This window comes from Marmota monax, unplaced genomic scaffold (genome assembly GCF_021218885.2).
Source record: "Marmota monax isolate L192 unplaced genomic scaffold, Marmota_monax_Labrador192_F-V1.1 WCK01_AAM20220418_F8-fsc00014, whole genome shotgun sequence".
NCBI classification, from domain to species: domain Eukaryota; kingdom Metazoa; phylum Chordata; class Mammalia; order Rodentia; family Sciuridae; genus Marmota; species Marmota monax.
In genome coordinates this window covers 12,096,126-12,108,945 of record NW_026695222.1, presented here as the reverse complement: position 1 = coordinate 12,108,945, position 12,820 = coordinate 12,096,126, and the positions used below count along the sequence as shown (strand labels likewise).

Below are 12,820 nucleotides of genomic sequence, written 5' to 3'. Positions count from 1 at the left end.
GCCTCCAGGTCCCGGCCCTGGCCACTGCTGGAGGCCTGAGAAAGGGCAGCGGGTGGAGCCCAGAGACTGGACAGGCATCCCAAGCACGGGCAGGAAAGGAAAGGGGGGAAATGCCAACATGGAGGAGTGGGGGGCGGCAGAGGAAAGTTCAAGAACGAGTGAGGCACAGTCTCTATGCTCATTCACTTGTTCAGGAAGTCGTTCGGAGGTGCCAAGACCTGCGCAGGGGAGAGCGGGCCAGGGGCTCCCAGGGAGGGGCTGGGGGCTCGGTGTGCACACACTGGCTCAGGCCTAGGCCGTCTCGCTCACCCATTTTGCAGACAAGGAAAAGGGGTGCAAGGAAGCCAGAGCCTCTCCCGAGTCACAGGCGGCAGAGGATGGATTTAAATGCGGACATTTGGGTAGAAGAAGGGCGGATGGACACACCCATGCCTGGCGCAGGCGCGCGCAGAAATACCGCGGTGACTCCCAGCAATCGGTGGCTTCCTGTGGGTTCATGATCACAGGGAAAAGTGCAGGCATCCGGCACCAAGGACCCCATCGGGCCACGTGGCGGCCATCCTGGGGGGCCCCGGAGATCCCTGGCCCTCGTGTTCTCCCGTCCCACTGGGTGGCGATTGGCTGTCCTAGAGATGCTGGTGTGTTCAGGCCGGCGCACTGGCTTCCCTTCTGTCTGGTCACTTGCTCTAGGACAACAGCCACGTGTCCTGGAGAGGAACCGAGGCCTCACTCATAGGCGCACCAACGAGCCAGCAGAGGAGCACAGCCCCAGCTGACCCTGCGCCACCCCCGGAAAAGACCCCAGTGCAGAACGGCCTCCTCCATCTCCTGGATTCCCCCTGACTCTCAGAAACGGAGAGCTCGGAATGTCCGAGGTCATTTTAAGCTGATGTGTGTCCTAGGGGGCTTTGCTTTGCCGAAGTCACCCTCTGGTAGCTCCTCTTGCGTCTGATTCCTGCCCCGGGCTTGGCCAGTCACACTTCCCCACTGCCACCCCTGGACCTGTGGGCCCTGCAGCCAGGCTCCCTCCTGCCCGGTCCAGCCACCCTCTGATTCCTCGCAGACTGAGGTCACTTGTCTGGGAGCAGCGGCGCCCAGCCTCCCCCAGCTGATCGCCTCCCTGCAGGAGAGTCTGTGGCCTTTCCTCAGGGTCAGCTGAGAGCTGGCGCAGGGAGTGGGCGAGGAGGCAGGCAGGAGTCGGGGACCAGCAGGACCTCATGGACCTCTGCGCGGCCACAGTGCCCCAGCAGGGGCCCAGCACTTCCGGACTCTAGTGTGGCCTGGAGTCCAGTCTGGGTGTGGACCCTTCTGGGAGCAGGGAGCTTGGGCCTTTCCTTTCTGTGCAGTGATGTGGCTTCTCAGAGCCACGGTGGCCTCACTGGAAGATGGGGCTCATGGTCCCCCACTCCCAGATGGGCTGGGCGGAGCAGAGGAATTGCCACTGGAATCTGTTCCCTAGGCACTGGGATTCTGTCCAGTTTGTTCTTGGGGTCTAGCACACAGTAGGTGCTTACCAATATTTGCTGCATATCTGTGGCCATCCTGCCTTCTGAGTCTCACCTCTCATGGGGGCCTTCTGTCCACCCATGGGTTCTGCCCTTGACAAATGGGTAAACTGAGGGCCCGTGAGGCCAAGCGTTACCCACAGCTAGTACATGCCCATCTCGCACCTGTGGCAGCCCAGGCAGTCCCTACAGCTGGGGTGTCAGAGAGAAGATCAGGGCAGGGAGGGAAGGACACGTCCAGATGTCCATAGTCACTGCCCATCACAGAGTCATCCTCAGTGGGGACGGAATGGAAGCATGGCCACATCAGTTCCTGGTCCCCATGGTCCTCGAGAACAGAGTCTGTCCCAGGAAGGTCTGGCCTGGTCCCTCTGTGCACTCCACCCCCTCATGGTCACGCCCTCCCGGCCCTGTATGCTCTAGCCACACAGAACTCCTTTCACCTCCTTGCTAGGTTGCACCCCAGGGCCTTTGCACTTGCTGTTCCTTGTGCTTGGAATTCTTTCCCCTTCCTTTCCTCACCTGGAAACTAAGAGCCCAGCTCTGTTCTCCTGATGTAGTCTCTCCCTCCAGGTCAGGTGCCTGTTATACGCCCCAGCACATGGTGGTCCCCTGCCCCTACTTTACAGCACATATCATGAATGACCACTACATATGAGAGATTGCTAGGTGTGTCTGTGCCTCTCCCCCAGGAGCACCGGGATGTGCCTTCTTTGCTCAGGGCTGAATCCTCCCACCTACCCAGGGCCTGGGTCCAGAGCAAGCCCTCAGTAAACTCAGAGGAAGGCGTGGGCAGGGGAAGGCAGGAGGGAGCGCTCAGAACTGCAGGCGCCGGCACATGTGCGCGCTCAGCTGCATGAGACCCCGCAACGGCAAGGACATCATGGATTTTCACGACATCATGACATGCTGTGTGTCCTGTCACCACTGGGGAGGACAAACAGGAACTAGGGGCTCGGTCTAACCCCACCACTGACCTTGGAGTGAATGAGGCCAGGTCACTCCTCTACCCATCAGTGTCCCTGTCTGTCCAAGGAGCGGGTGGAGAGAGGTGGTCTGCACAGGGGTAAGACAGTGGGATTGGAGCCGTCTGCTGGGGTGCAGGCCCTCTCTTCTTAGGGCCTCAGCTTCCCCACCCCAAATGAGGATCCTGACAGTCCTCCTGTTTCGGGGGACAGGGGGTTGGGGTTTAGCGGGGTTTAGCAAGCTGAGCCAATGTTCGTAAATCACGCGCCACAAGTCCTGGCTCGGAGTCCCTGTGTGGATTCAGTGTGGCCTTGCAACATGCAGGAACGATAACGGCTTCTCCCACCTCCTCCAGCCCGGGCACCGTGTCTCCCTTTCACAGATGGCAAAACTGAGGCTCATTTTGCAAACATTTGCAGAGGTGCCCATTCCACAAACACAAGGCCCGGCCAATACAAGCAACTCATAGAAAGATGCAATCGATGGCAGATGGTGTGACGTCACATAGGTAGGAAACACACTTACTCCAGGTTGGAGAGGGACAGGCACAGGTAAGGGGTGATTAGCACCAAATTCAGGATAGTTCTGGGAGGTGGGAGGAGGAGGGAGGGACACACACTTCGGCAGTCCTAGGTAACAAGCTCAGGTCTTCACTCTAGGCCTGCGCTCCACCACTGAGCTACGTCCTCAGCCCTTTGGATTTTACGTTGAGACAGGGTCTCACTAAGTTGCCGAGGTTGGCCTTGAACTTGCGATCCTCCTGCCTCAGCCTCCTGAGGAACCGGGATTACTGGTGTGCGCCAGCGCACCCAGCTAAGATTTCCTGATTTTGTACCCTGAAAATTAACTACAAAGCTGAGCAAAGCCACAAGGGGTGGGGCCTGGAGCTCAGGTCTGCGGGGCTGTGGGAGCTGGGTTCCTTCGCCTTGTTGGCTCATCCCCCCGACTCCCCTCGGCCCCCGCAGCCCATCCGCATTCCCTGCAGAGCTGCCTCCCAGGGTTCCCCTCGGCCACTTGGAAACTGTCTTCCTTCCTGCAGCCCTGCTTGGTGACCACAGTGTGTGCCATGGACTCCTGGACACTGGACTAGGGTCAGCAGGGGGGTCCAAGGGACCTGCTGGCCTGAGGTTCCGGGGCTCTGCTGGTCTAAGGAGAGGTGGCTTTGCTCTCAATTTCAAGGTTCCCAGGAATCAGTTCACCCCAGACACCCCTGGTGTTTGAGTTTGTGCCTTATTTGGTCTTCCCGGAGGTGGTTTTCATGAGCCCCACTTTGCAGATGAGGAAACGGAGGCCCAGGGAGGAGGAAAGGCTCTTGTGGGAGATGGGACATGGAGAGGCTGCAGGGCCCCTCTGCCGCCCCACTGCAGCCTGGGCTCCCCGCTCTGCGCACTCCCCAGCTGACTCCCTGGCCCCTCACCCACCCCAGGAGCTGTCTGTCCCCCTGCGTGAACGCTGACCTACTTAATTGCCACGGTCACCTCCAAAGCAGCCTCTACCTGTGTCCCTGTCTCCCAGGTGAGGAAACTGGGGCCCAGAGCGGCCAAGGGGTTGATTGGGAAGACACAGCCAGTGGGAAGAGGAGCCGGGGTTCAAGTCGAGTCAGGGGCCTCCGTGGGACTGGGTGGGGGAAGGGATGACGACCAAAGGGAGACTGGGTCTTCCCTTCCCTCAGCCAAGGACAGCTCCAGGCTTGCAGGGACCATCTCAGTCCACAGGAGCCTGGAAAGCTGGGGAGCCCCAGAACCTCTGCTGGGGTCCCAGGCCCCAGGTAGGTGTCCAGGGGCCCACAGTGGACAGGTCTCGGTCCCCTTAGCCTCCCAGGGCCTCAGTTTCCTCATCTCTTCATGCACAATCTCACTTCATCCGAGCATTTTGAGAAACAGATGCAAGAATCTGCACAAAGTCCACATAACTACAAGGGGCACCCACTGGAAGCTCAGCATGTGCCCCCCGCAATGCTTCTTATCTTTCTTTGTCCCCTCTCACTCTGGGAGGCCAGGAGCACACCAGGTTTCACTTCACAGAGAAGCCAGTGGAGGAGGTGACTTCCCCAGGTCCCACAGCAGGTTGGCGGCCCCCCAGAACGTGACCTCTGTTCCCAGGTCCGTCTAACCCAGACTCCACGGGCAGGTCCATTCCAGACATTTCTCTGAGGTTAAGCAAAGGCCCTGAGGCCAGAGCTGGCCAGAGGTGTGGGCTTGTCAAGGGGCAGATGGGGCCTGATTCCTCACATTCCCTTCCTGAGGGGAAGGGGAGAGGGTCTGCACAGATCCTAGCCCCACGCACTCTTGGTCCAGGGTGGACAGAGCCAGGAACATGTGACCCTGCCCTGCAGGATGGCCCCGCCAAGCCACGTGGACAAGTAGACCTGTTCCTCTGGGGAAAGCCAGAGAGGCCTGCTGCCGCCGCAGCTCACCCCAGGCACCAACCAGCTGGCCGTCCCCAGGGTGATGGCGTCTGGGTGGACAGTTCTAGGCCCCTTTGCGGAAAAATAACCCTTTTGCTCCTAGAAGCGGAGGTCCTTCGCCCCACCCCAGCCCCCAGTGCCAAAGTGCCAGGAAAGAAGCCAGTCGTGAGGTCAGGAGTGAACCCCAAGATGCGGGCTTCAGCCACCGAGACCCACTTCTTGCTTGGATAACCGGAGGCCGAAAATGCCAAGAATTCGCGGGCAGCCTGGGAGGCCGGGGCCGCTGGGAGGGTCCTGGGCCAAGCGGGGACCCCACACTGGGCTCCCGCTGGGTGCTCTCCGACCCATGTCCACCCGGCAGGGCCTGGACCCCGCTGGGCTGAGGGACCGAGGTATTCTGCGTTTGACGTCAGGGACCTGGAGCCATCCGCAGGCCTGGGGCGGTGCCAGGTCGGGAGGGCCCTGCCCGTCCTGAGCCCTCCCTGCCAGGCTCTGGGTGCAGAATGCGAAGAGGAAGAGAGGCCCCGGCCGAGCAGCCTGGCCATGGGGTGGGTGCCGACCTCGGGGCTCTCGGGACCCAGGTCTCCAGCGTGGACAGCCAGGGCCTGGAGGGGGGGGAGGACCGCGAGAGGGACGGGGGAATGTGGGGAGAGACGGACAGCCAGAGAGGAGAGGACCAGGGACACAGAGTCAGCGAGAGCCCTGGGAACCTGCAGGGGACACCTGGAGAGCCAGGGAGACAAAGACAGGGAGAGAGGAGAGCCCCAGAGCCCAGGCGGCCATGGCTGGCTCAGCCGGGAGAGCAGAGGGGCGGCAGGTGCGAGGGTGGCTTGGTCTGGGCCTGGATTTCCTCACCTGTAGAAAGGGCAGAGGGAGGAGGTGGAGATGGCACGTCCTGGCCGATGAGCTGTCCAGATGCCAGTCACTGGGCAGGGGTCTTCAGGAGGAGGAGGAGGGGGGAGGGGGAGAGAGAAGGAGACGAGGAGGAGGGGTGCACGGGAGGGGGAGGGGCGGGAAGAGGGAGCGAGGGAGGGGTGAGCCTGGACTCCCCGCCTTTGCACTCTGCACAGGGCCATAGGCCCCCACCAGCTGCCTGCCTGGACTTGAAGGTCCATTGGGAGGTGAAGGGAGCTGCCCGCTGTCTCCAGAACTTGGCTCCCTGCCCCCTTGACTCTGTCCAGAGTCTGGAGGAAGGATCTGCACTGAACCCAGAGGCGCTCTACCACTGCTGCATGACCAGGGCCAGTCACATCCCACCACCGCCTGGCCTCGGTTTCCTCATCTGTACACTGAAGAACAGGAGAGGAGTTGGGGGCGTGGACTGCGCAAGCTCAGCTGCTGGGAACTCACCCAGGGAGCGCTCCCTCCTTCTCCCAGGTGAGCGGAATCAGCCTTCCTTCCCTCCTTCCTTCCCTCCTTCCTTCCCTCCTTCCTTCCCTCCTTCCTTCCCTCCTTCCGTCTGAACCCAGAGGTGCTCTACCGCTGAGCCATATCCCCAGCTCTTTTTCTTATTTTATTTGAAGATAGGGCCTTGACAAGTTGCTGAACTCAGGATCCTCCTGACTCAGCCTCCCAGACCAGGAGAAGAACCAGAGGAAGGTCCTGGTCACAGCCTGGGAAGCTGGTGAGCATCCCAGCTGGGACCAGGGGGAGAGCGTTGTTCCAAGGAGCCAGGGATTGCGTGCCTCAACTGTGGGGTGGGAGGAGGAGAGACCCCCAAGCCACAGGGCCTACGTTTATGTCCAGTAAGAGCCGTTAACGGAAGCAGTCAATAGGTACCAAGAACTTGCATTACGCCTGGCACCCGGCCAAGGGCTTTTGGGCATCGTCTCATTAAATCCTCGCTGAGGTGGGCAGTCTTGTCCCCTCATTCTGTAGGTGAGGAAACTGAACCTCAGAGACATGAAGCAATTTTCCCCAAGGCACACAGCCAGGAAGGGGCAGAAGTGGAACTCGAATTCTGACCCCTGGCTCCACAGCCACCTTCCAGGGTCTGGGGACGGAACAGACACAGGGAGAGTGACGCTGGGGTGTGTTTACTCAGATGGCTCTGATCTTCTGGCTGGCTCCTTGGACACAGGGTGACCTGGCAGCAGCCTGAATATCAAAGAGCATGAATGGGGTACTCCACGCCAGGGGTCCCTTACCCAGAGGATGGTATGGCAATCACCCTATGGCGGACCCTCTGTCTCTGCTGGGTGCATAGATCCCACCTGAGACACAGCAGGATTGGGGTCCCATTGAGACCAGCATGGATGGGTGACAACCTGGCCCGAGGGACACTGCAACTTTGGACCAACTTGACTAAGATTAACTGGGCTTGGGCTCGGCCGGCGCTCAGATGGGGGTGGGGCTGTGTGCCGTGCACCTGTGGCCAGCATGCTGTCACCTTCTCCACTCTGCTCATCCTTGGTCACAAGGCAAGTGCGTGCCAGGGTCAGACGTGAACCCAGGCTGGTCGGGCACCCCGGAGCTCTTGATGACCCCCCCGGATGGACACCTAGAGAGGACACTCCACCTCAGGCTGAAGGGTCGGGCCAGGGAGCCCTTGGGGTCAACTCCACGTGCTGGCTCAGCCAGTGCTCCCAGCGGACTCAAAAGAGGGACAAGAGCGTGAGACTTGGGGTGCAAGTGCTGGGGTGACCAGGGAGGCCTGAGCCAGGGCCGTGGCCAGGGATGGGAAGACAGGTGACAGGTGGGACCTGCTGCCTGGAGCTGCGCAGGGAGCCGAGCAGACCCCCAGAGCTGGGTGGTATGACGTCCTAGACAGAGACGGCCGAGGAGCGGAGTCCCAGGCAGCCCTGGGGTCATGCCCACAGGCCCTGGGTGCCCGTTGGGGGCACTTCCTGTGGGGAGTCGGTTCGGGACTCAGGATCCCGTCAGGAGTGAATCGGTGACATTGCTGAGTGGAGATAGAGGGATGAGGGGACGGCCACACCTTCACTCCCTCGCAGATATCTACCAACATATCTGTCACCTTCCTCAGTCTGTCACCATGAGGGTGGAGGCCCTGGGAACCCAGTGAGCCAGACCCGGCACCCGTCCTCTGGGGGACCAGACCAGGACGAGTGCTCCTTAGGAAACAGCGGCGAGGGCGCCAGGAAGGGAGGGAGGGGACAGGAGGGCTCTCAGACCTGGGGTGGACAGGAGCACCTCTCTGAGAAGGTGACACGGGGCGGAGGAGCTGAGTCCTGAAGGGACTGAGGCACCTGGGAGTCTGGCAGAGGGGAAAGGACTTCGCTGTGTCCTGATGGGCTGGAGCCCGGGCAGAGGGCCAGCGTGCGACTTAGGCCTCAGTGAGGACCCTCAGTCTGTGGGGATGGAAGCAGGGAGCCCAGGCAGTGGCAGGCAGGGGACAGAGGTGGCAGGGGTGGGTGGGGGCCACGGAGGGAGGGAAGGTGGCCAGAGCGGCTGTGCTTGGTGGCAGGGACTGGCCAATGGAGACCCTTCCCAGAAGGATGGTGTTGGTCACCAAGATGGAGTTTGTCAAGGGGTCAAGTAAAAGGAAGGCTGAGCCGTAGCCATGGGACTTGGGAATTGGCAGGTGACCCCAGGACAAGGAGCCACTGGAAAGTGAGGAAGAGTGAGCTCGCAAGAGACTCGTGTTTTCTCCTCCTCCTCCCCCTCCTCCTCCTCCTCCTCCTCCTCTTCATCTCCATCCTCCCCCTCCTCCCCTTTCTCCTCCTCCCTTCCTCTCCCTCCTCCCCTTCCTCTTCCTCCTCCCCTCCTCCCCTTCCTCTTCCTCCTCCCCCTCCTCCCCCTCCTCCCCTTTCTCCTCCTCCTCCCCCTCCTCCCCCTCCTCCTCCTCCTCTTCATCTCCATCCTCCCCTCCTCCCCTTTCTCCTCCTCCCTTCCTCTCCCTCCTCCCCCTCCTCTTCCCCCTTCTCTTTTCTCTCCCTCCTCCCCACCCCTCCCCTCCTCCTCTTCTCCACTCCTTCCTCTCCTCCTCCTCTCCCTCCCCTCCTGCTCTTCCTCTTCCTCTGACCCTCCATCTCCTCCTCTCCCTCCTCCCCCTCCTCCTCCTCTTCTCCTCCTTCTTTGTTACACGAGGTACTTGGGTGTGAGCGCATGCTCAGGGGAAGGGCCAGCAGAGAAGTCTGCGGGTCTCGTGGGGTGGCAGGGAAGTGGCCTTGCCCAGGGAGACTCTCCTTTCCCCCAGCCTGAGGGGTCACCCTCCGCCCCCACTCCGTGTTAAGGAGGGGTCCCTGTCTGGAGCGTCTGGGTGGGGGAGGTGGAGTCAGGCTGGAGGAGGAGGAGCCTCTCTGTCCTGTGGACTCTCCCCTGGGACGCGGTGACAGCTGTCTGGGAGACGCACAGGGTTGCCCAGGCAGCTGGCTGGGCATTGGGTTGGCTGCAGGGTGGAGGCCAGAGGGACCGGGTGTGGCCGGCAGGCAGGTGGGACAGGGGAGCTGACGGGGCCCTAGGAGGCAGGCAGAAGCAGCGGCAGGGCTTCGTGGGGAGCACCTGTGTGGGTGGGGAGCCGCCCGACCTGGGCACCGTCGTGCACCTGGCCTGCCTGGAGAAGGGTGAACAGGGTGCTGGGACCATCCTCTGGAAGACGGAGGGGACGTGGGCTCACATGCGATCCTTTCGGAGCTCCACCCGTCACCCCAGTTGTGCTGTCCGTGGGCACCCGGGTCCGACTGCCCAGCCCATGCCCACCCGCCGGGGAGCAGAGGTGTCTGCTGGCCGGTGCCGCCCAAACCGTCTGCCAGGCGTGAGGGTCAGTGGCGTCTGGGGGACACACCAAGCCCCCGCCTCTTCCCCTGTCAAGTCCGGCTGCTGTTAAGTGCGTCCTGAGCCGGCTCAGGGCTGCCACGCCCTCCACGCAGACCGTCCCGTGTCCTGGGCCTCATCCTCCTGTCCCCACTTGGCCCGCAGTGGCCCTGCCAGCTCTATCCTGGACCCCTCGGGTCCTGCCTGCCCCCTGCCACCCCAAGGCTGCCTGTTCCCTGCGCCCAGAGCCCACCTGAGCCTCATGGTAGGTGCTCAGTGTTGGCTGAAAGAATGAGAGGGACGGGTGCCCTCAATGACCGCCCACGACCATCTGTCCACCAGTGCGTGCACCTACTCCGCCCCCAGAGCTAGTCGGTGCTCCTTCCCAACATGCCAGGACCCCACCCACCCTGCGCCCAGGTCCTCCTGCCGCCGGCCCCATCACCTGATGCCTGGAGGCTGCAGGGGCCACAATGTCCTCCCCTGGAGCCCCCTGCAGTCCCTCCTGGCCCCTGCAGTGAGCTGGGGGTTGGCTGCTGCCCGCTCAGGACTCCACGCTGGGTCCCTGATACTCAGAGCAGAGCCGTCCAGTGACCCACAGGCCCTCACGGCCGGCCCTGCCCTCACCTCTGGGGATCCATCTTGGACCCTCTTCTCCCTCTTGCTCTCTGCTCTGCCTGCTCTGGCCACCGTGCCTTCCCCAGGTGACCACCCCGTACGTGTTGTGTAGCCCTCGCTGCTGCTGGGCCCTCTGCCTGGTCACGCTCTGTTCTCCGTCACCCCACTCTCCAGTGGTCTGACCTCAGATGGCCAGCCCCGTCCACCACTTACCCCACACTCCTCTCCCATTTTGGGTCCCCATCAGACACAGTAGACACCTCTGTGCCTCTCCCCGGTTCACCCAGAGGGGCTGTCCCCCCCACTGTGTCTGTTGGACCCCTGCACAGGGGGCGGACGCCCGGTGGCAAGGGCCCAACGAGGTTCCACTGAGCACTGAATGAATGAATCCACACAGTGGCAAAGAGCCTGCTTTCCTGTTCTGAGGCCGCCTGCCTTGCTGTGTGGCCTCGGGCCCATGCCTGCCCTCTCTGAGCCTCACATCCCAGTCTCTGCCCGGGGAGGGTCCTGGGGTGACCGATCGGCCGCGGGTTGGGAGGTCCCCGAGGTCGCGGGTCGCCACACTCACCTTCTGCAGCCGCAGTGTGCTGTTCTCCAGCGCCTTCTCCAGCTGTTGCACCCGCTGGGCCCGCCAGGCGCCCAGGGAGGCCGAGGGCGCCGCGGGGGACACGTCCCTCTGGAGGCTGTCGGGGCTCCGGGGGTCCCCGGGCGGGCAGGGCTGCGGGTCGGGCAGCACGAAGGTGTAGCTGCACGGGCCGCTCTGGACCAGGTGCACTTGGTGCTGCGCGGCCGCCTCCGGTCCCCTCCTTTGGGCTGCAATCATGGTGGCCACCGCGAGGAGGAGGCCGCCCAGCAGCATGGCTGCCCGGGAGAGCATCCGGGGACGCAGTGCAGGCGGGGGTGTGGGTCCGTGCTGCCGGTGCTCAGGCCACCGCGGGGACAGCACAGCCCCTGCCGAGTGAGCGCTTCGCGCGGCTATTTATGCTCCTGGGTCCAGCTGCTGGGCTTCCTGTCGCCCTGGCCTCGGCGCCCACCCCCAGGCACCCCTCACCGCTGTCCTCTCGCGTCCCTTCCTTCCTCCCGCTCCTGCCTGCAGGCCTGGCTCAGCCTCCACGCCTCGGGACCTCTGCTGTCCAGCGGCCCTGGGGAGGGGACAGAGGGGAGGGGAGGGGACAGAGGGGAGGGGAGGGGAGGGGAGGGGAAGAGAGACAGCGCACTCGCACCGTGTCCCAGCCTTCGACCCCTGTGCCTCCCGAGGACCCAGCCCCTCCCCCTTCCCAGCCCCTCCACCGTCCCCTCTGGTTCCATGCGACAGCTGAACTCCAGGGAGTGACCCCCCAGCCCCAGAGCAGAAGGGGGAGGGGGTGGGGCGAGGCCAGAGAAGTGGGTGCCCCTGGGTGCTGGCTCCTGTCCTCACTCTTCCCTGGGCCTGGGGGATGTCATACCCTGGGGTGGCCCTGGCTCAGCAGCTGTGACATAATGAGTTGTCATGTCCTGGGCGCCTGGGACTGGAGTGAGGCGGTGGATTGTGGGGAGAAGAGCTTGAGGTGCTCAAGTGTCTTGGCCGAGCCCCCCACTCCCACCCCCCAGAACCAGGGGAGACTAGAACTAAATCCCCCCCTCCACGCTTGGCCGGGACACCTCGGGTGGGCAGCTCTGGGCCTCCGTCCCCCGACTGTAGGCTGGTGTGACCCCGTCCCTCACGTGGGGAGGGCATGTGAGTGTGCAGGGTGGAGACTGAGGAATTCTGTTTGTTGGTTACAGTCTGGCTCCACTACCTATCAGCTGTGTGACTTTGGAAAGTCACTTAACCTTTCTGTGCCTTCATGGTGCATGAAAATCACATGGGTCTGGGAAGTGCTGGCACCAGGTGAGCACAAAGTCAGTGTTTTCTGTTTCATGTCTGTGTGTCTTCCTCCCCCAGCCCACGGAGTTCAGATCCCAGGGGGGCAGGTTGTGTCCCTGGGGCCACAGTTGCCAGGCCAATACGGCCAGGTCAGTGGGCTCTCCCGAGTGGGTGGCCTTTGGGCTCTGCCTGCTGGCCAGCTGGGCCTCTCTCCCTGCCTCTTTCCCGCTGCCCAACGGGCCGGGCTGTGCTGTGTTTTCCTGAATCCTGGTGGAGATTTGAACGGACAGGGGTCCTCCTGAACAGGGCTCCCCCGGGGGCCTGAGGACACTGAGCCAGGTGTGGGGCTCTGGCAGGAAGAGCAGCCACAGCTGGGATCAGCCACCAGCAGGGCCTGGCCTTCCTGTGTGCTGCCTCAGTTCCCTCCAGGGTGGATGAGGCCCCGGGAGGGGGAAGCGCACTGCTACAGGGACAGATGCTTGCACCCCAGTGCTGGGTGCAGCCCAGCCCAGCCCAGAGTGGGTGGCGCTGTCACTACCACGGTGCTGGCGGGGCAGGTTGATGATCCCAGTTAGGCCGGAGCTTTATTCTCCTCATTTTATAACAGGGAAAAACTGACCTCCACCTGGGGCAACTGAGTGATTTGCCCAAAATCACATGGGGAAGCAGATTCACCCCTTTGCAGGAGGAATGTAGGCAGGAACACAAGTGCCCAGTGGATGTGGTGGTGTGCCCCGTCTGCTTGGGTCCCAAACTGGGCCC

General features: G+C 62.6%; 1 protein-coding gene across 1 annotated transcript in view; it reads right to left on the bottom strand.

Moving 5' to 3' along the window:
• The window catches only part of Angpt4 (angiopoietin 4), a 41,796-nt gene extending 30,707 nt beyond the window's left edge, over positions 1-11,089 (bottom strand). The window contains exon 1 of the mRNA XM_046433035.2: positions 10,781-11,089. Coding sequence (XP_046288991.2) covers positions 10,781-11,089 — 309 coding nt within the window. The remainder of the gene's footprint in view (positions 1-10,780) is intronic.
• Positions 11,090-12,820: the final 1,731 nt, after the last annotated feature.